This window comes from Fukomys damarensis, unplaced genomic scaffold, assembly GCF_012274545.1.
Source record: "Fukomys damarensis isolate Sample0158 unplaced genomic scaffold, DMR_v1.0_HiC HiC_scaffold_12, whole genome shotgun sequence".
In the NCBI taxonomy this organism is placed as follows: Eukaryota; Metazoa; Chordata; class Mammalia; order Rodentia; family Bathyergidae; genus Fukomys; species Fukomys damarensis.
In genome coordinates this window covers 22,391,794-22,413,915 of record NW_022900924.1, presented here as the reverse complement: position 1 = coordinate 22,413,915, position 22,122 = coordinate 22,391,794, and the positions used below count along the sequence as shown (strand labels likewise).

General features: G+C 54.6%; 1 protein-coding gene across 11 annotated transcripts in view; it reads left to right on the top strand.

The window, feature by feature from the left end:
• Nucleotides 1-22,122, top strand: part of Rimbp2 (RIMS binding protein 2) — a 117,354-nt gene that overhangs the window by 81,683 nt on the left and 13,549 nt on the right. For 7 of the 11 annotated variants that reach the window (XM_010604279.1, XM_010604281.2, XM_010604280.2 and 4 more), the window contains 9 exons: nucleotides 326-530; nucleotides 3,872-4,026; nucleotides 4,531-4,607; nucleotides 6,834-6,943; nucleotides 8,420-9,244; nucleotides 16,315-16,466; nucleotides 17,111-17,563; nucleotides 19,301-19,447; nucleotides 20,244-20,402. In XM_010604279.1, coding sequence (XP_010602581.1) covers nucleotides 326-530; nucleotides 3,872-4,026; nucleotides 4,531-4,607; nucleotides 6,834-6,943; nucleotides 8,420-9,244; nucleotides 16,315-16,466; nucleotides 17,111-17,563; nucleotides 19,301-19,447; nucleotides 20,244-20,402 — 2,283 coding nt within the window. The remainder of the gene's footprint in view (nucleotides 1-325; nucleotides 531-3,871; nucleotides 4,027-4,530; nucleotides 4,608-6,833; nucleotides 6,944-8,419; nucleotides 9,245-16,314; nucleotides 16,467-17,110; nucleotides 17,564-19,300; nucleotides 19,448-20,243; nucleotides 20,403-22,122) is intronic. The other 4 variants (XM_019204565.1, XM_019204570.2, XM_019204569.2 and 1 more) reach the window with 2 other exon arrangements.

The following is a 22,122-nucleotide window of genomic DNA, read 5'->3' as shown; positions in this document are numbered from 1 at the left end:
AGCTGAGCAGCCCCTGAGTGGCAGCTGGGGCCTTGTGCTCCAGGTCCCAGCAGTTGGGCAAGGCGTGCCAACCGCCGAGAGCTGGTGGCACACTCCACTGCAGGCCCCGTGCTTGGCTGTGAGCCGAGTGTTTACGGGACTTCCTGGCACTTGAGGTTTGGCACCGTGGCCGGCAGCCAGGCTGCCTGGGGAGCTGGGTGGTGGGGGCTTCCGCCACACTGGGCACACCACCTGGGCACGCGCACCCTCATCTGCACAGCGTGTATGCAAATGCACATGGGTCCCTGCCACCCACTCCCTGCTGACCTGCCCGCCCCGTGCGCAGTGCAGGGTCCGGGAGCTGGAGGAGAAATGCCGGGCGCAGAGTGAGCAGTTCCGCCTGCTGTCGCGGGACCTGGAGAAGTTCCGGCAGCACGCTGGGAAGATCGACCTGCTGAGTGGTGGCGTGGTGGCCACGCTGGACGTCCCTGTGGCCCCTGGCAAGGCTTTGCCGCAGTTCATGAACGGGCTTGCCACCTCCCTCCGCAAGGGTGAGTGAAGGCCTCCTCATCTGGCCCTGCGGGAGCGGAGGGGCCAGGATCCGGGACTCTGTGCTGGGAAGAGAGGCTGCGTGACCACGACTGGCCCGGGCTGCAAGGACAGCACAGGGTGCTGAAGCCCATGCCGTGTGCGGACCCTGGTGCCATGCTGGCCTGGGACCCACATCACGGGAGATAAGCTCTGACACCCAAGGGCTCACACAGAGCACGCCCGGGGCCTGGCTGGGGTCCACTGCTGCCCCGTGAGCAGCCTGTGCTTCCCTTGAGCGCTTCCCCTTCTTCTGCTCCAGCCTGCTGGTGTCCGGGAGCCTCTGTTCCTGCAGAGGCAGCAGCAGGCACAGTGGCGACCTTTGTCCACGCCGTCTTGGTTTAGGAAGCTGAGCAGGAGCAGAGGCTCCACGGCAGCCTGCACGTGTGTTGTGGACTCTGGCCACGGTCCTAGGCACCCTGGAACTGGACCTCATGGATTGGCCACATGCTCCTGGTGAAACACTAACCGGGATGCCGGGCGGAGATGGGCCACGGGCCCTGCCCTGTCCTCCTGTTTGCAGAGTTGATTTTGTTTTTTAAGTCGAGGGAAGATGAGTGTCAGAACCTTACTCTGGATTTTCATGAAGTCAGTTTCCATGCTTCTGGTTCTTGTCGCTGGTTCCGGCACAGTTTATAACGGCTGTGAAGCCGCTGCTGAGCTCAGTGCCCAGTACCCCCTCAGTCTGCCCTTCGTCCAGCACAGCTGGGAGAATGAGTGGGCACCAGGGTGGAAGAGGATGAAGGTGTCTGTGCTCACCCTTATTTGGAGTGGAGGGGAGTCGTGGATAGGAAGTGGGGCGCAGCCTCTGATGTACTCTTCCCCTGTGTCACTGTGGAGGCCCTCAGAGGCCCTGAGCCATGCTTTATGGGGTGTAGGCACCCAGATCCCACTACGAGAGGGAAAGCCACACGTGCGCACTGTGGAGGCCCAGCTGGTGCCGTCTTCTGTTGGGGGACAGTTCCTGCCAGCATGGGCCACATTTGGGGCACAGAGTCGGCAGCACAGCCAGGGTCCAGACTGCATGGGGACCCTTGTGCATGGCGTCCAGACACAGGCTGTGGCAGACCAGGTGGGCGGGCGTTTTCCTGGGGGTCTGCGGAGGTCGAGCTGGGAAGAGGGACACTGATTAAGGCCCGTTTCCCCTGAGGATGCTTGGTTGTGGCCGTGGCATTTACTCTGTGACAACTCAGACTGCAGTCTTTACCTTGCCCCCACAGTTTGCCACAGAGTGTCTCACTTTCACTGTCTGTGTTTAGTAGTCATATTTGTATTTACAAAATATATTAATTCTCCATCACTGAAAATTAAAAGAGCTGTAATTTTTTCCTAAGTGGGATGGGAAATGGGTCTAAAGACAACCTCTTCCCCCTTCCTCTTAGTAAATCTCTGTACAGCATAGCATTATTACTATTTTTAATTTCTAAAAATTGCAGCTGACCCATAATTGTGCAGATGTGTGAGGTCCAGTGTGGTAATCCTGCTCACACACATCCCTGCACGGGACACTGGCAAGTCTGAGAGGTGGCGTTGCAGCCCCCGGCTGTTGTGGCTGTGCTGGGTGTTTCCTCTGTGATGAGGATCTGTGAGCGGTGGCTGTCCACTGCTCTCCGCCTTCTCCTCTGAATTTGGGAACCAGAAGGCAGCACTGTCCATGACCAGTGTCTCTGCCCCGTCTGGCCCTGCCCTCCGCTTTTAGGTGTGGCTCCCTGTGCCCAGTCCCTTCCCTCACAGACCACCCGGTCTGGGTTATGTGGGGTGCAGGATTTCCTTCCTTTGAAGGGGAACCCTGCACATGCCACACACTTTCTTTGTCCCTTCCTGCCTTGTGCAGCAGGGGTGACAGGAAAATGCAGGCGGCCACCAGCTCCAAGAAGACCCTGCCAGGTTCTGCTGTTCCTGCTGTTTGCAGCCAGGGTCCTCGCGCCCGCCTGATGGTGCTGGGCAACAGAGGGCTGAGCAGGAGCCCAGTGGGGCCCAATGCCAGATAGAGCCATGTTCCCGGTGAGCTGAGGTCAGGGTGCCAGGGAGAGGTCAGACTTACTCAGAAGTTGGGATGCATCCCAGTGGTGTGCTAGAGGGAATACTGCTCACCCGGCTGCTTTCCCTCCAGAATGGGCTGGGAGCTCCTGGGACTACAGCAACAGCCCAAGGCTGTGTAGAGATGCTGGAGTCGAGTGTGCTGGTACAACAGCCTGCTCGAGGGCCTGTGCTTGGGCTCTAGTCACTTTCTTATCCCTGGAACACCATGCCCAACACCCACAAAGGGAGGAGAGGTTTAGGCTCGCAGTGTGGTCCATGGTCTGCTGTCTCCAGGGCAGGGCATTGTGGCAGAGGGGGCTGGTGGAGCAGAGCTGCTCAGGGCATGGAGGATGGAAGCAGAGAGAAGGGAAGAGCTGGGAAGGAGAGGCACCTTCCAGGCCATGCCCCAGTGATGGATGCCCTTTTGGGTGTCCAGCTGTCATCCCCAGGATCCAATCGCCTTCCAGAACCCTGCCTATGAGCGCATGGGGTTCTGGGGACTTCTAGGCAAAGCCCCAACAGCCTGGCCTCACGTTTTCTGGTCTACTGGAATGGCAGGAAAAAGCTGCTGCACCCGGTTATCTTTCCCCAGGGACCTGGTTGTGCAAGTTAGGGGAACACAGCGACTTTGCTGTGTCATCAGCTGCCTCTGTCGCCAGCACAGGGCATCTGGCAGGCTGGGCTGTGCGCTGCTGTGTTGCCAGCTGACCCCATCCCTGGCATCACAGCTCTGGCCTCTGTCCTCACACGTGTCTGTTCTGGGCTCTAGACAGGGTCCTCCTGGTACCTCTGCAGGGCAGTCCTGGGCACTGCCGGTCCTCCGGGTGAGGGCTGAGTCCCCAGTGGGCAGCTTGTGCAGCTGCTGTGCTCCCAACATGGCTTCAGGTGGCCAGGAGGCAGCTGTCCCTAGGCCCCTGCCCACCACACTCGGTCAGCCAAGAGCTGCAGAGCTCCATGCAGATGGTCTGTGTGATTCAGGGGATGTAACCGTGAACAGAGTCAGCTTCTCCCCAGCTATGGCTCCCGTCTCTGATCTTTCCTTTTCCTGGTGATAAGGGCTGCAGTGTCACCAAGCCTCACAGCCCCTCCACTTTAAACCAAGGAAGGTGAAAGCCTCTTTGCCAGGGATTCCCACTAATCCCTCTGCCTGGACCCCTATCCTGTGGACTCCTGATGCCCCAAACACTCATCTAGCCAGGTGGGCACTGCTGGGTGGGTGGCCAGAGTAGGGTCAGGCAGACCAGCCGCTGGATTTGGGCATCTTGTCTCCTTTCTCCAACAGCCCCATGTTCCCCAGCAGGTCATGAGGGACCCGCTGGGCATTACTCTGTGATCAGTGACCACATCCCACTCCACGGGGACAAGCCAGAGCCTCTGCCTGCCAAGCCCAGCTTTCTATTGCGATCCAGCAGCCCAAGATGCAGATTTGAGTCCGATGTGAGTCCTCCCACCGACCTGGCACTATGTCCTCCCTGGGTGGATGCCCCACCTGTGTTCCCCAGTGTCCTTGCTCCCCTTCCTGTCAATTCCTGAGCGTCCTTACGCCTGTGCCTGAGCTGGGAGCTCTAGGCGGGTGGAGGTGGCTGTGCAGTGGGCAGGGACCACGGTGTCTGCCCAGCCCTCCTCACCCCACAATCATCCCTAAATAGCTGTAGGGCACGTAAGGAGGTGGGGTGGCTCAGTCCCTCACCTGGGACAACAGGTGGAGAGGGGAAGGGGTTTGGGGCCCTTGTGTCACCTTTCCCGTATGCCAGGTACCATTGGAGGCTGAGGGTGGCTCTCTCCCTCACCTGACACTGAGAGCAGGGGAGACGGGGTGTCTGTGGGCAGGGTGCCGCCTTGTGGCATCTGCAGTCTGGGCCCATTTCCCAGAGCCCCCGAGTCCTGGCAGGGACAGCGCAGACTGCAAAGTCCTCCCAGCATGCCCGCGTGTCTCTGCAGATGGACAATGAACGGAACTCCAATACCTCAAAGCGGAGATACTCGGGGAAGGTCCACCTGTGTGTCGCCCGCTACAGGTAAGCGCTGATTGCTGAGACCACAGATGTGACTCCACTCTTACAGAGTGGGGTTCAGAGTGGCTTGGGGTTCAGAGGCTCAGGCCCACGTATGCTGGCTCCAAGCCAGAGCATCCAGGCGGAAAGTGTCAGGGGAGCAGAGAGGATCAACCCTTGGGGCCTGGAGGCACAGTGGGATCATGCCAGAGCGGAAGGTGCCAGGGGCCAGATGAGGTCCCCAGGGCCCCCAGGCACACCCCGAGTGTGCCCGGGATGGCGGACACCAGCCCTGGAGCCCCCCTGTCAGTGCAGGCTCTGGGAGGAACAGATTCCTATGCAAAGCTGCAGAGCGCCCGAGTATCTGGGCTGCCAGGACTTGATGGCCACGCATGCTGGGCTCACAGAACTTGCTCCTGTGGCTGTGTGGCCCCAAGTGCTCTGGGCACAGATGCCCACTGCCTTCGCTGGCATCGGGGGCCTGGGTGTCCCTCAGTTCATGGCTGCACCGCTAGGCCCCGCCTCAGTCTGCAGAGACTGTGCCCAGAGGGGGTGTGGTTCAGCCCACAGTAGGCAGCAAAGGGGTGTCACTGGGTGGAGTCGTGGTCCCAGCCCTGGGGAGGGCTTCTCACAGTCCTCCTGCTCGCCCCTCCTTCCTGGCTCCAGCCACACCCAGCTGTGTCTGCCCTCCCTGCAGCTCCATCCTGGGAACTGATGCTGCCAGCCTGGTCCCCTCAAGTCTTTCACTGGGAGGACAGGGGTGGCCTGGGCTCCATGTGCCGACCACAGCTGTGAGCCGGGGTCTGCAGGGGCTCTGCAGCCTCTGCCCTTGGCTGTGCCTGTGACCCACGTGCAGAACAGGCCAAGGCTCCAGAGAACTTGGACAGGCAGCACAGCTCTGCCCTGGGTCTGGTGTCTGGCTGTTGGCTGCACAGGGTGGGTGGAGGACAGGGTGCCTGGAGCTGCCTCCCCACTGCTCCCGTCACTGTCACTGCTGCTCGGACAGCAAGGCGGGGTCCACAGGGCTGGAGTAGTGGCCAGGCTGTCGCTTCTGAGTATTCGGCACCAGGCTGAGGTGCCCCCTTCCTGCCCCCCTGACTGGGACAGTGAGGACAGAAGAGACTCGGGCGAGAACTGCCCAGGATGCAGCAGGAGGCCCTGATTGTCCCCTTCCCCGACCCCAATGCCCTGACTTAGGGAAACTCATCTCCCGTGGTGGGGCCATAAAGGTTGGGAATGAGAGTGCTGCTTTCCGGGCTGAAGTTTAGTGGCAGTCAGCTAAAACATGGACAGGACAGCAAGGTCGGGCCAGTGCCTCGGAGGAGCAGCAGTCCTATCTCTATTTTTTTTTTTTTTTTTGGTACCAGGAGTCAAACTCAGGACCTTGTCCTTGACAGGCAGGTGCGGCGCCTCTGAGCCACATCCCAGGCCCCTCTTTTCTTTTTTCTTCTCAAGCCTTTTCCTGTCATTTGAACATTCCAAGTTCACTGCATTATGGCCACGATTTTAACAAATGCTAGCCCTGGGTGTTGAGGATGGAAGGGTGAGCATTCTCCTGTCCCGGGATGGGGCTGGGGAGATGGAGACTCTGCTCTGCAGGGCATGCTGGCAGCACGTACCCAAGACTGAACAATGCCCGTACCTGGACCAAGCAAAGATTTCTCCTAGGATTTATCTTTGGGGGGAAGTTGTGGAAGTGTGCAAAGATACATGTGGAAGGGCATTTGAGGCAGCACTGAATACGTTGGTCAGCAGCCAGGAGCAACATCAGTGCTCAATATCAAGGAAAATGCTACCTTGTTGGTAGAATACTATACACCCGCTAAAATGGCACAGTAGAATGTTTTGTGAGGTGGAAATATAGCTTACTGCATGGTGGTACAAACTAGGCAGAGTACTAAGAAGTACATAGAGGATTCCACCTTAGCTAAGTTATACGTAACGATTACAGGAGCCATTTCCTTTCTGTTTGCTTGTTAACACATAGTTATGGAGGAGAAGACAAGTGGCCACTGTGCAGGACTCATACACTGTCCTCGGCTGTGGGGACTCTGAGTGGACGGCAGCTGTAGATTCTCTTCCTTGGTCTGAGCAGGGGGTGGTGGCCTGAGGACTCGCAGCCCAAGTGTCCTGTGGGTTTGTCCCCCAGCGTCAGGTTGAGGAGCTGTGTGCAGAGCCAGCCTTCTGCCAGGGGAGCAGAGCAGAGCAACCCACCAGGGGCAGCTGACCCACCTTGTGCTCTTTCTCCAGCTACAACCCCTTCGATGGGCCCAATGAGAACCCTGAGGCTGAGCTGCCTCTTGCAGCGGGAAAATACCTCTACGTCTACGGGGACATGGACGAGGACGGCTTCTACGAAGGTCTCTGGGTGGGGCTTTGGCAGGAGATTTGTGGGCTCTTGATGGCCTGGCCATTGGCCTCCACTCTGCCCTCCTGCCCCTCCCAGCTCACAGGGTCCCCTCACAGTGTCCCCCAGATTGAGGGGCACTGGGTCATTGGCTGGGGGTCGCCAGGGGCCTCAGTGGCTGTTGAGATGTCAGGAGCAGTGACCCAGGCACTGGGAGTTGAACTCAAGGCGGTGCCTGGCTCTGGGTGTGCTGTCCACTGAGCTACACACCCATGTGGACACACGTGCCCAACACAGCTGCCAGACCAAGCCCTTGTTGGAATCTCTGCAGCATTCCCACCGTGCTTTGACTTGGCATGCTGCCATGCTTAGGGTCCATGGTCAGTGAGACCCTTCATCTCTCAGCCTCAGTTTTCTCTGCTGCGGAGTGCAGATAGCAATAGAGCCCACCTCATGGTGGGGCTGGGAGGATGAGTGAGGAACTAGATAGGAAATGTTTGGGGTAGAGCCTGGAGCATGGTAGTTGCTCAGTAAGTGTTAGCTATCACCACTGTCACCACAACCATCATCACCATTACCATCACCACCACCACCACCATCACCATCATGATCACCATCATTACTATCACCGTCATCACCACCATGACCATCATCACCACCATTACTATCACCGTCACCGTCACCGTCACCGTCACCGTCACCATCACCATCTCACTACTATTATCACCACCATCACCATTGGGTGCTGTCAGACTGACCAGGGCACAGGATCAGCTACCTCAAGACCCATGCCTGGGTGGGTCAGGGATGGGCTCTAAGTTCTTGTTTGCCCAGTTAGAACCCAAGGCTGCTGATGTGGCCACCAGGCCCTCTGCGGCGTGGACGTGGGCACAGGCTGGCTGCAGTGCTCCAGTCCTTGAGGAGGGTGTGCTAGAGCAGAATCTGCATTTGGGGTCTCCCAGCCTCCCGGGTCCCGGTGCCCTGCCATGTCCATGGAGTACATGGAGTGCCTGTGAGCCTCACTAGCACACAAGTCCCACCCACCACCTTTAGCCACCATTGCCACCAGGATAGAAGCTGTTTCTGTCCCTTGAGTTATCAACAGTTGTGACACCAAGCTAACCTTCCATTTCTCATTGGGTGGACATGTGCAGTTGCTTTCCAGGGATGAGGGACACTGCCCTCTAACTCCTACTATGACCAGGGGATCTGGGAGGCTGCTGACACACGTCCCAGAGCCCGGACGCCCCATGTCCATCCACCCCGCGGAGCAGCACAGGCGTCGGGGGCACGCAGTCCCTGCCCTCGGGGCAGTCCCTGCCCACCCAGCACCAGGGCAGAGAAGCATGGCGAGCCTGGTAGTGAAAGCCCCACTGTGAGCTGAGGGGTCACTGAGTAAGGGGTGTGGGTCACCCCAGAGTGGGGTCCACTGTCCGAGTCCTGCTGGGCACTGGGGTCAGCTCTGTGATGCCTGTCCTTGTGCCCACAGGAGAGCTCCTGGATGGGCAGAGGGGCCTGGTACCCTCCAACTTCGTGGACTTTGTCCAGGACAGCGAGTCGCGCTTGGCTGCCACCCTGGGCAGTGAGCAGGACCGGAACCTCCTCAACCGCTCGGGCATGGGCGTGGGCATGGGCATGGAGGGTGAAAGCATCCTGGACCTGCACTCCCCGCCCCATGTGGACCTGGGTGTCACCGGCAATGGCGGGGGGCCACTGGATGTGAACCTGGACGACGTTGGAGAAGACATTGTGCCTTACCCCCGGAGGCTGGCCCTGATCAAGCAGCTCGCCAAGAGCGTCATTGTGGGCTGGGAGCCCCCGGCCGTGCCACCCGGCTGGGGCGCTGTGAGCGGCTACACCGTGCTGGTGGACACGGAGCCACGCCTGAGCCTCCCGCTGGGCACCAGGACCAAGGCCCTGGTGGAGAAGCTGGACACGGCTGCCTACACCTACCGCATCTCCGTGCAGTGCATCACCAGCCGGGGCAGCTCGGACGCTCTGATGTGCACACTGCTGGTGGGCAAGGATGTGGTGGTGGCCCCCTCGCACCTGCGGGTGGACAGCGTCACGCAGGTCTCAGCGCAGCTGTCCTGGCTGCCCACCAACAGTAACTACAGCCACGTCATCTTCCTCAATGAGGAGGAGCTTGACGTGGTCCAGGCCGCACACTACAAGTACCAGTTCCTCAGCCTGCGGCCCAACACGGCCTACAAGGTCCGGGTCCTGGCACGGCCACACCAGATGCCCTGGCAGCTTCCTCTGGAGCAGCGGGAGAAGAAGGAGGCCTTAGTGGAGTTCTCCACACTGCCTGCAGGTGAGCACGTCCTACCCTGGGCCTGGGGGAGCAGCCGGAGCTCGCCTTCCCCACGGTGTCCTGAGCACAGGCTGGGGCAAGCATGGTGCACAAGAATGTGCTAGGGACAGGCATGCAAGTGTGCCATGGGTGGCACCAGGAACAATGTTCCTTCAGCACTTGTGCAGGGCGGGTGAGTGACATCCTCCCCACCCCACACGTGCGGTGGGGCCTGCGTGGGGCTCACGCCCTCTCCTCACTGTCCTGCCCTCGAGGTCTGTGACTTTTAGCATGCACACCATGTGGAGTAAGCAGGACCACCTGGGGTCCAGCAGAGCATCCCTCTGCTTGCGGTGGTAAATGGCTCCAGTGTGCTGCCTTGGGAGGGACAGGGTGCCAGTCCAGTCCCTCAGGCACACGCGGCGGCCGGGGAAGGAGCTGGCCCTCTGAGCTGCTTTCACAACAGCGCACCCTGAGACTGAGGCCCTCATGTGTGACGCTGTGTTAGCCTTGTGAGCACCGGTCCACACTGTCCCAGCTGGACCTCTAGTCCGTCCCGCTGGATTAATTCAGTCCAGTGTGAGCCTTTTGGTCAGAGTCACCAACCATCCCACTGTTTGTTTCCCGATCGTTTCCCAACAACATTCAACCTTCGGATTAGTCTGCTGTGGGTGGGTCCTGGAGGATGTGGAGTTCACAGTGGAACCCATGTGGGGAGGGCAGGAGCCCCGTGAGGGCTCTGAAGGGTTCCCGATGTCCCCACCTCTGACGGGTAGGACCGTCTTGTCTGTGTGCCCAGGAGGAGGGGCACAAGGAACGGGGGACAGGAAGACACCTTGACATCTGTGCGGTAAATCGGGAGTTCTTTGGTATGTCTGTATAATTTATTTATTTTGTTTTTATTTGTACAAGGGATCAAACTTGGGACCTTAGGCTCATGAGGCAGGTGGCAGAACCACTGAGCTACATCCCAGCCCTTATCATTTGTTATTACTATTGTTTTATGAGTACCTGTTTGTGATCCAAAGTGACCATGTACTTCCATCGTCAGGAGTTGGTGCATGTACACTTCCTTCCTATTTGGAAGGATCTTCCTGTTTTCTTTGGTCTACCTTTTGTTTGGCTCTATTTATGCTTTGGATTGCTCATATGAGAGAAAACCTTTTTTTTTTTCTTTTTATTGAGGTTATTGGTACAATGTAGGTATACAATACAACTACATTCATCATTGGGATTCTGTACCTTTACATAATAGGTCTTGATTCTCATTTTTCCCCTTGTCCCTGCCCTCCCTCCACCCTCTCCTCCCCTCCCCATTTACAAACACTTTATTTCCATTTTTTCAGTTTCTCACATTTTTTTCCTCTCCCTTATTACCTTTCCCCCACCCTTCCCACTTTCCTTACACCTTTAGCCCTTTACTTCCTATTTCACATAATTAATTGTCTCATTAGGATCCTGTGTACTATTACAGTTTTTCACACCAAAGAAACTATTCGGTATTTCATTTAAAGAAATCTCTGTATGAACATTAAAAATAGGGAATCCTAAAATAAAAAAAGGAAAGTAAAAGAGAAAAGGCAATGATGTAACATCAAAATAATCCTTAATTCTGGAGATGAAAATGGTCCCTGAACATATTTAAATTGCCTCTCACTCTTATAGTCTTATCTTATTCTTTTTTCATTATTTAGAGAATACTTTATTAGTTTCTGTAATCAAACCCACGTAGATATGACCTTACATATTTAGTATGATGTGTTATCCCTGTACACATGGAAAAAAATAAATTAACATTTCTAGACCAATATGGTTGTCCATTTATGTACAATGCCAAGTCAACACAGTAAATTGGGATGACTTTTTCCAAAGTTGGCAGCACCGTTAAAGTTTCCCAAAATTCAATTTATATATATGTGTGTGTGTGTGTGTGTGTGTGTGTATTTATATATAAAGACTAATAATAGTATGTTATGCATAGATAGCAGCAACAGCTTTTCCAGGTTCTGCAGTCGTCTGAACAAAATTATAGACATTCATCGCATTCCATTAAAAAAAAAAAAAACCAAAGAAAAGAATAATATCCAGACAACAGCAAAGTTCTGTTGCTGCTGTGGTACCTGGCACCATTTTTTCTATTAGCCTCTTAATCATCATCTGGAAAGAGAACATTCTATAGTAATATCATTAAATGTAGCTCTGATAAAGCACAGTCCCTACTATGTATCATAAAGCAGGTACTAGATATTTTACATTCATAGAGGTATGATATAGTACTGTCCTACATCAATAATACTAGATTCAGTTTTGGTTTGAAATTTACTTTGTCTGTCAATAAGATTGCTACCCCTGTTTTTTTCTGGGCCCCTGTCACATGGAAAATTGTTTTCTATCTTTTCACTTTCAGTCTATGGGCTTCTTTTTGCACTAGGTGTGTTTCTTGTATACAACATATTGTTGGATTTTGCTTCTTATTCCATTTTGCCAGTCTATTTCTCTTGATTGGTGAGTTGAGGCCATTGACATTGCTGGTTATAACTGATATGTACTGACTTATTATTGACATGTTATTGGCCTTTTGTTGACTCTTTTTACTTTTTCACCTTCTCCTTTTAATTTCTTGCCTTGCCTATTTGATTTGCTCTGTTGGGCCTCATGGTGTTGTTGCCTTCATTGTCTTTTTCTAGGATCTTGTTTAGAATTGCTTGTAGTGCTGGTTTGGTATTCATGTAGTTTCTCAGGTGTTCTTTGTCGTGGAAGTGTCTTATTTCCCCCTCCATTTTGAAAGAGAGTTTTGCTGGATACATCAGTCTAGGTTGGAGGTTGTTCTCTTTTAGTACTTGAAATATCTCATTCCAGGCTCTCCTTGCCCCAAGGGTTTGTGTTGAAAAGTCTGCTGTGATTCTGATGGGCTTTCCTTTGTATGTGATTTGTTTCTTTTCTCTTACTGCTTGTAGTATTTTGTTCTTCTGTTGGGTTTCTGGGATCTTGATTATTATATATCTAGGTATAGATTTTTTTTTGATTGTAGCTAGTTGGGGTCCTATATGCCTCAGTTATTTGAATGTCAAATTCTTCCCCTCTGTTTGGGAAGTTTTCTGTCATTAATTCTGTGAACAGCTTTTTTAAGTCATTTGTATTTTCTCCTTCTACTTCATGGATTCCTATCAGTCTTATGTTATTCTTCTTTCCATCATCTAGGAGTTGTGGATCAATTTCTCATGATCTCTTACTGTTTTTAAGAGACCTCTCTTTTCACGGTCACTGACTGCAATCTTATCTTCTATATCTGAGAGCCTATCTTCGCATTCTTTTATTCTGTTGCGTACACTTTCAATAGAGTGTTTAATCTCCTGGATATCTGTTTGAATCTGTTTTATGGATTCCATTTCTTTCCTATGTTGGGCGTTTATTTTTTCCATTTGGTACTGGGGCTGTGTGTGGGTCTGGAGAACTGTGGCTTTTGTCATCAGCTACTATCTGGAAGAAATCTCATAATATCAGTGTTCCTTCTGGCCTTCGTGTTTGATAGAATTTATCAGTGAAGCCACTTAGGCCTGGCATTTTCTCTGTGAAAATGTTTTAAATTCCAAGTTCAATTTATTTAGTAGATTTAGGGCTATTCAGGTGCTTCTGTGTCTTCACTTCTCAGTTTGGGTAAGTAGCTCTTCAAGTAATTTCCCCTTTTGTGGGAACAGCCTAATTTTTCCTATAAAATTATTCCTAGTGTTGTAATGAACTTTTACGTGTCTTTGGATGTATAGCAATGTCTTCTCTGGAGTTTTTGGTGGTAATTTATGCTTTCTCTTCTTTTCAAAAAGATGAATTTATTTTATTAATGTATTCAAAACTGCAACTTTTTGCTTGGTTGAGTTTTCTATTATAATTTTATGTCATTGATTTACACTCATTATGTCTACTTTTTCTATAGATGTTGGGTTTCACTTGCTCTTCAATTTCTATGTTTTTTAAGCAAAAACTTAATCACTTATTTAAAACTGTCCTTTTCTAATATAAGTATTTAGACTTATAAATACTTTTATATTTAATCATAGTCCACGATATATAATACATTCCCTTTCTGTTATCATGAGTTTCTAGTATTTTCTTATTTCTTGCAGAGAGTAGCAGAGGGTCTTCATGCACATTTACATGTTTATTTGCAAGTTGATTAATTTCTAAATATTTGAGGGCTTAGTTATTTTGGGGTGGACAGAATATTCTCTGAAGCGTCACCTTGGAGGTGCGGAGTCACTGGTCCTCTTTGGTGAGTTTCGGGCATCACTGAAAGAGCAGGTGTGTTCTGCAGGGCTGGCCTGGCATGGATACATCGTGCTTGGGTCATGCTGTGTAACAGCTCTGTTGGCAGCAGCAGGCACACTTAAAACCGCTGGAGTGAGCTCTTCTCTACACGCAGAGTTCTCTTTGTCTCTGGTCATTTCTTGTCCTGAGCCCCCCACCTTTGGGTACCGGGATTCGAACTTGGGACCTTGTGTTTGTGACGCAGGTAGCGGAACCACTGAGCTAAGTTCCCCAGCCCATCCTGTGTCTCTCTTGCCCGCATCTTGATCTAACCTTTGCGTTCAAACCCTTTGTGTTTTGTACTGTAAGTGTGTCTCTTAGATCTAGTCTGTCACTGGGTTGTGGCTGCCTTCCAAGCTGGACAGTCCCTGCCTTTGACTTGGAATGTTTCGTACTCTCTGTGTGGTCACTGACATGACTCAAGTCTACCATCTTGCTCTTTGTTTTAATTTATCCCATTGGCTCTTTTCATGAGCTTGTCCTTCTCTGCCTTCTTTTGGGTTATTTTTTATATTCTGTCCTCTTTTTATCTTTTCTTTGAAATGACACATTGTGGGTTTTTTGAGACTGCTTTAGGTAGCAGATCATGCATACTTAACCACTATAAATTACCTTAGGCTAATGACGCACCAATTATTTGCTGTGAAAGAACTGTATAACATCATGATTCCATTTGTCCTCTTTTGGTCTTGCTATTGTTTTTATATACCTTACTTTTGCACATTACAGTTCCCTCAAGATACTGTTAGGATATTTTATTTAAATTCTTGCTTGCCTTGAAGAATTTGGAAAAATCATCTCACATTTACCATTTCTCCTGCCCTTTCTATTGCTGCTGTAGGTACACATTTTGATCTGTGTAGGTACACATTTTGATCTGTTACTGTCTCCTTTTAGTCTGAAGGATTTCCTTTAGAACAGCTTTCAGTCTTCTTTTGTTTATCTAAGGAACATGGAATTTCATCTCCATTTGTTTTATTTTCTTCCAGCCCTCCAGGTGCCCCATTCCACTGTGTGTGGCCTTCATTGTTTCTGTGGTGTGTTGGCTGTCACTGCTACCAAATGCTTTGAACCCTTTTTACCTTTATCTTGGATGTCCAGGAGCTTGAGTCTGATGTGCCCGTGTGTTAGTTTATTTTATCCTTTTCCAGTTTTTACTTAGACTTCTGAGTCTTGGTGCTATGCTTCACATTTTAAACAGAGCCCCAAATAGATTTTGTCTTATTCTGACTTCTCTTTCCCAGACTGTAATTGTATGCTGGTCGGAGTGTTTGGTGTTGTCTTGTAGAGGTACAAACCCCTTGTTATTACTATGTTGTTGTCCCCCTGTGCTTCAGTTAGGGTCATTTCTATTGTTCTGTCTTCACATTTACAGATTCTTTCTTTTGTGAGCCCGATCTGCTGTTAAGACCGTCACATAAATTTAAAAAATTTTGCCAAGTGTATTTTTCTGCTCTAGGATTTTCATTTGATTCCTTCCTAGTTAATATGATTGCTCTTTGCAGTCCTCTCTCTCTCCACCCATTACATCTGTCTTTTGTCCATCCTCTCCTTGCCAGGAAACCAGACAGGGGAGAGCATGGAGGGTCATGTGAGGGTGGGGAAGGGCGACAGGACTTGTGCTGTTGCCTCTGCCCATGGTCCACTGTGTGACCTGGAGTAAAATGACGGTGATCTCATTACTTCTAGGTGCTACCTCGCGTCTACCTTGCAGATAAGATGGGGAGGGGTAGGGAGGCTGAGTCGGGTCCAGTTTATGAGCGGCAATTGTCAGGGCCTGGAGTTTGCACCAGGCCCTCAGTCTCTGCACTCACATTTGAAGCCATGCATGGTGTTGCCTTCAGCTGTGTTCTGGGCAGAAGCAGCTGCCTGTCGTGGTCATGGAACAAAAGCAGTGGCTGTGTCTGTGTCATGCGAGGAGCAGGTGGTGGTCGCAGTGGGGAGGGTGCCGCTGGTGTCTGAGTCGTGTCCTAAGCAGGGTGGGCTCAGCTTCTGACTCAGGGCATGAAGAAGGCTGGGAGAGCTTTGTCGCAGCACAGGTGTGCTCAGAGCCCTGCTCCAGAGGCCACAGCACTCCTTCCATAGGGCGGTGACCAGCACTTTCTAGTGGGAGGCATGGAGGATTTGTCCTAAGCCTGGAGAGAAGGTGACTCCCTTGGGTGTCCAGGCAGGGCTGGCCACTACTGTCCCTGAAGCCACCTGCATGCCCAGTAACATGGCCACTGCTCACCTGCATCCTGAATTAGCTGCACATGACTCTGCGAGCAGAGTTTACACAGAGGCCTCCGAGGAAGCAGTCAGCCAGGGAGCTCTGTGAAGATGGACGTGGAACCCAGCAGCCCCATGGGACCCAGAGTCCCTCTGGCTTTCTGCTTTGCTCAGGGCATGGGGTGGTCACTTGGAGATGTGAGGCCCAGGCCTGCTGTCTCTGACATCTGATGAAGAATGAAAGGGAGAGCTCTAGGGACAGAAGCAAGGGAATGGGGCACCCTTTCCCCTGTGCATCTGCATGCTCTCCCCAAGCTGTCCCTGGTTGATCGGTTGCCTGTCCCTGGGCAGAGGGGACTGGAGAACCAGAGAGCACAGGCACTCTTCCCGGAGGAAGTGAGTAGTTGTCACTTGTGGGTCCTGCATCCTGGCACTTACCAGTGCCACCACCTCTGCTGTCTCTCGTCACGTGTCCCCTCCTCTGATGTTAAAGCATCATCTGTCTTCCAGGTGGCCACAGAGCAGTAATGGCCCCGGGCCGGCCCTGCCCTGAAGACCTCTGTTCCTTCTGTTCCTCTCAGGTCCTCCAGTGCCCCCACAAGATGTCGCTGTCCAAGCTGGAGTCACAGCAGCCACTGTCCAGATCTCTTGGAAGCCACCTGCACTGACCCCCACCGGGCTGTCCAGTGGAGCAAATGTCACTGGCTACGGCGTGTACGCCAAGGGGCAGCGGGTGAGTGGCTTGGGTTGTGGGCCTATGACCAGAGACAGGCTCAGTGGAGTATGGGTTACCCACTCCCTGCACAGGAGAAGGTCAGATCCTCAGCCTCCAGCACTTGTGTAAGGCCACCTGTGCTGCACACAGGGCCCACCTCTTGAGGCCTGGCCTGTCCTGGGTCCAGCACCCTACCACCATGGCCCACTCCACTCTGAACTGGACCCCAGCATCAGGGTTCCTCCTTGGTGTCCTGGCAGGGGTGACCAGACCCTGACTCTAGGAGGCAGGTGTCTGCTGTCTCAGCCCCCACCCACCTGGCACAGTAAAGGCCGGAGCAGCATCTCCTGTCCACCTGCTGTCCCAATCCAGTCCTCCGTCAGGAGCAGTAGTCCAGTCGGACGGGCATGGGTGGGTGCTAAGCTGTCTCCTACAAGGAAGTGCCCAGTGGTGCCCCTGCCTGGGGCTCTCTGGCCTCCCGAGTGCCCTGTGCACACCTCTGGCCTCAAGTTGCTCCGAAGGTAGAAGCAGGGCCTGGTACTGTCTGTCCTCCACTCTAGACTCCTGGGCTTCCAGCTGAGGGACACCTGAGCGGGTGGCCAGCCTGTCCCTCCAAACTGTGGGATGCTGGGTGGCCGTCAGCTGGCCTTGTCTCTGTGCAGGTCGCCGAGGTCGTCTTCCCCACTGCAGACAGCACCCAGGTGGAGCTCGGGCGGCTGCGAGGCCTGGAGGCCAGGGCCGTGACTGTGCGGACCCTCTCTGCTCAGGGCGAGTCTGCCGACTCGGCCCCCGCTGCCATCCCCCCTGACCTCCTGGTGCCTCCAGCCCCAGTGCCCAGGGTGGTGCCCCCTCCGAAGCCGTTAGCCAGCGCCCCTGATACCAAAGACGAGCACCTGGGTGTCCACACCAAGGCGGAGCCCTGGGAGCAGAGCCGGATGCCAGGCCCTGGGCACGGAAACCTGCTGGAGCCTCCCAGCCTGCAGGGTGCTGGCCCCGGGCGGAGGTCACCCTCCCCGAGCCGCATCCTCCCGCAGCCGCAGGGCACCCCTGTGTCCACCTCTGTGGCCAAGGCCATGGCCCGTGAGGCTGCACAAAGGGTGGCCGAGAGCACCAGGGTAAGCTGGGCCCCTCAGGGCCCCTCTGTCCCTCTGCACAGGGTGTGGGCACGTGCAGCGGGGGCAGCGCTCTCCACACAGACCACAGCTGGGCAGGGCACCACATTCAACTGTGCTGGGCCCGATGGGACCACTTGTGCTTCTGCTCCGCACACGACAGCCGAGTCTAGGGAAGTGAGTGTGGCCCCGGCCAACAGGTCTGATAGCCACGTGCTGCACAGTGGCCTAGGACCACCCTGGGTGCTGCTCACTTAGGGATCCAGCTGGAGCACCCATGCGTGTGTGTGAGCATGTGCATGTGTGTGTAGACGTGTGTGTGCGTGTGTGCAGGTAGAGCCCTCACAATTATGTGCACCTCCTCAAGACGTGTGCACCTGAGGCACGATCAGAACGTGCAGAGACCATTTAAGTTAAAACCTGAAAAGGGTATCACAGTGAAAGACCCATGAACCCCTTCAACATCTACCCTACTTCAGGTTCGCTCAGCCTGTTGATTCAGAGTGTTTATAAATATTTCCATCAAATAACACGATGCTGTGTCTTCATCCACCTTACTCACCGAATCTGGCACTGTGTGACCCCCAGCTCTTCCCCAGGGTCAAAATGACCATGAGAGGGAGATGTATTGTTGTTGTTGTTGTTTGGTACCAGGGAACGAACTCGGGACCTTGTGCTTGTGAGGCAGGTGGTGAGCTAAATCCCACTGAGCTAAATCCCTGGCCCCCAGATAGATGTTTTGAATCCATTCAGGACATTGAGGCAGCCAGCAAGAGCATCTAAAGACCCTGAGGAAAGCAGAGTCTAGAGCTGCTGCAGAAAGCAGCAAGGACGGTGGGATGAGTGTTCAGGGGAGTTACTTCGAGGCAGATCAATGGCAATGTGTGTTCTGTGAGGATAAAACTTTTCACTTAAACCACCTCTGCTTTGGATCATACCTCCCATGTCCCCGCAAGCATAGCTGCATGCGGTTGTGCATCTGTGCTCCAGTTTGCACACTGCTGTGTGGAGCTTTCCAGCCGTGTGTTAGGACTGTGGTGGGACCACACTCCAGACTGGTGTGCACACTGAGGGGTCACCGGCCAGCTGTGCAGGGCCGGACCCCTCCCCACAAGGTGCCCAGATACTTGGGGTGAGCCTCAGTTTGCCCTCTGAGGCAGCCGCAGCCCATGAACTTGTGTCCTTCAACTTCAGAGCTCCTGGCAGGTGGAGAGGCCCCTGGGGGCCTGGGGCTGCATGCAGCTGGGACCAGAGCGTTAGCCTTAGGACCATGTTCATTGGCTGGGCGTGGTGGTGCAGGCCTGTAATCCCAGCAGTCTGAGGCAGGATTGAGAATTCAAGCCCAGCCTGAGCAATTTAGGAACTTAGAGAGACCCTATATCAAAACAAGAGTTTAAAAAAGAGGCTAGGGATATATCACAGGTAAAGGGCCTGGGTTCAATCCCTAGTACTGCAAAAAAATTAAAAAAATAAAAAAATAAAATAAAGGCTATCAGCCACAACAAGACCTGCTAGTTGATGGAATCACAGTGGGTGAAAGAGGCGAAGGAGGGCGAGCAGAGTCCCATTAGAGTGGCTCCTGGCACCGAGGGAGGGAAGGACTCAGGAGGTACAGCCAGGCTGCTGGTCACCTGAGGGACCTGCAGGGGCCGGTGTGTGGGCCACCTTGTCCTGCACAGCACTGGGCCCAAGCACCATCCCCCAGCTGCCCCGCTCACCCCGTCCCCTTTTCTTTCCAAGTTAGAGAAAAGGAGCCTCTTCCTGGAGAGGGACAGCGTGGGGCCATACGCCAACTCGGACGAGGAGGGTGGTTATGCTTCACCTGAGCTCAAGAGGAGGGGCCCCTCTGTGGATGACTTCCTGAAGGGGTCCGAGCTGGGCAGGCAGGTGAGGCTGGTGGCCATGGTGGCCTTGCACAGGCCTGGGGCCCAGGACGCGGGGAAGAGAGGAGCAGCCGGCCCAGCTGCGGTGTCGCCAGCACTGAAGGAGAGGCTGGGTCGCCTTGTTTGGGGCCAGCATCGAAGTGTATGTGTAGAGACTCCTCCAGCATGCTGGGCCTGAGCAGGTCTTTGAGTCAGAACAGGGAGGGTCAGATACGGGTACCCACCAGGTTCGCTGGGGGTTCGTGCCCACTGGTGGAACAACATTTGCTGGATACTGACTGTGTGCTGGCACCTTAGTCACTTTCCCATGCTGGGACACAATACCCGGCACTACAGTTTAAAGGAGGACTTTATTTGGCTCACGGTTTCAGAGGGTACAGTCCATGGTCAGCTGCTCCAAGACAGGGAGATCAAGGCAGAAGGGAGTGGGGAGGGAAAGTTGCTCAGTTCATGGAAGCAGAGTGGGGGACAGAGCCAGAGAGGAAGGGGCAGGGACCAGATAGTCACCAGGATTATGCCTCCATGGCCCACCAGATGCCCAGGAGTGAGTGCCCCCATGCTGGGTGGATCCCAAGCTGACAGGTGATCCCCATGCTGGGTGCCCCCACCTCTGCCCTGCAGTGCAGAGTGGGACCCAGTGCAATACACTACAGCCCCCGGGTCCCTGTCCCACCCACACCTTTGGGGCTGGGAGAACCGCCTGCCTGTCAATGGGATGGGACGAGTCTGACCTCTCACACTAGTCTGCCCATCCTTGGGGTCAGGAGCCATCCCTTCACTCTGCTTCTGTCCCTGTACAGTCCCACTGTTGCCATGGAGATGAGTACCACACAGAGAGCAGCCGGGGCTCAGACCTGTCAGACATTCTGGAGGAGGACGAGGAGGAGCTCTACTCAGAGATGCAGCTGGAAGATGGTGGCCGGCGGCGGCCCAGCAGTGCCTCGCACAGTGCCCTCAAGGTGAGTGGCAGGGCTGGGGGACGCGGGCTGGGGAGCACATGGGGCCTTGCCAGGTCCTGCCTGTGCCAGAGGCTGTGGACTTGGACTTGCTTCCTTCTCACTGCTGAAGTTGCTGCAGGAGTCCCTGGAGGTCCTGGCCACTCTGTGGGATGGGCTGGGTGCAGGAGTTTGTGGGAACCCAGGCGCACTCTGTAGCGGGAGTTGAATGGAAGAGACCGAGTCCATCCTGGGTGCTTGTCCACCCTGAGGCCCAGGAGGGGCTGCTGCACAGCCTAAGGGCTCTGGGGACCTCGCTCCCTTGCTGCTGTAGGCATAGGACCAGGCAGCTGGAGGGCCATGGGCTGGTTTGGGGATGGAGGGGCCTCAGAGGGGACTGTGCAGGACCAGCTCAGCGCCCAGTCTGGCACAGAGCACGCATGCGGAATGCTGGGACACTCCACCCTGCTCAGCCCTACTGGCCATGCTCTCGTGTGCTGGGACATGCCAGAGCCCTGTGCGGACCCGCATGGCCCTGAGCCCACCCACCCCACCAGCCCAGGTGGCATCCCCAGTGCCCTCCCTCATGTCTGCTGTGCCAGTGCACAGAGGTGAAGGGCATTGCGTGGTCCCCCTTCTTGAGGCTGCTTTCACAGAGACTGGAAGTGGCCTTCTCCCCCAGGAGGCCTGGACAGAAGGCCCCAGGGTGACCGCCTGATCCCAACAATGCTCTGGAAGTGGGGTCTCAGTGCAGCGCCTCTGGGTGTGGCAGGCAGGGGTTGCTCTAAATTGCCTGGCATGGGCTGGAGATGTGATGGCGTAGAGGTCTGGTTCCCACGCGGCCCGCAGGTCCCCTTTGTGCTGAGAGCCTGCCCTGCCCATGCACCCCACTACCTGCTTGCTGTCCAATGCACCTGCCCTGCCTGTCCTGGGGACAGCTTTGTGTCATTGTCCTGTCTCACATGGTGAAAGCGACATCCCTAGGCATAACCATCCCGACGCGTGCGCGCACACACACACACACACACACACACACACACACACACATACACACACACACACACACACGGCAGACCCTGCCCACAGTACAGAGCCTAGGCTCCCATGGGGAGTGCTGTCCAGCACGCAGACTCACCTGAGGAGACTGAGGCCCAGGGATGGCGGTGCATGGAGCGAGTGAGTGTGACACCAGGACACAGCATTCACACAGCAGGCTGGCTAGGGCAGTCCGTGGACACTGGCGTGCCTGGGCCACAGACGGGGGACAGGAGCAGCCCTGTCCTCACACAGCTGGGGTGCTGACAGCAGCAGAAAGAGGCTCCTGGTGCAGGATAAGAGGGCCCCGCGCCTGGGCATCCCATAGGCACTGGGCGCTGTCTCCCCAGCACGGCACGGCCACTGCACTGGGCCCTGCAGCTGCCGTCTGTGTCTGAGCTGTCTCCCGGGTCCCGCGTGACGCCATTCCCCTGCGCTGTCCGCCCCCCGTGCCTTGCTCTGTGTGTGACCACCAGCTCCCCGAGCCCTGGAGCAGAAGCACGCGTCTGCCTGCCTTGCCGCCACCACTAATGTGTCTGTGTTTTCTTTCCTTCCTCTGCTCCCCTCCGCACATGCGTGGCTGCCATTTGTCACCCCCCTGTCCCCAAGGATTGCCATAAGCCCAGGAGCCCGGAAGGTGCGTCCCTGGAGCAGGCCGAGCCTGCCCCGCCGCCCCGCCGCAGTCAGAGGCTTTTCAGCATCCCTGAGG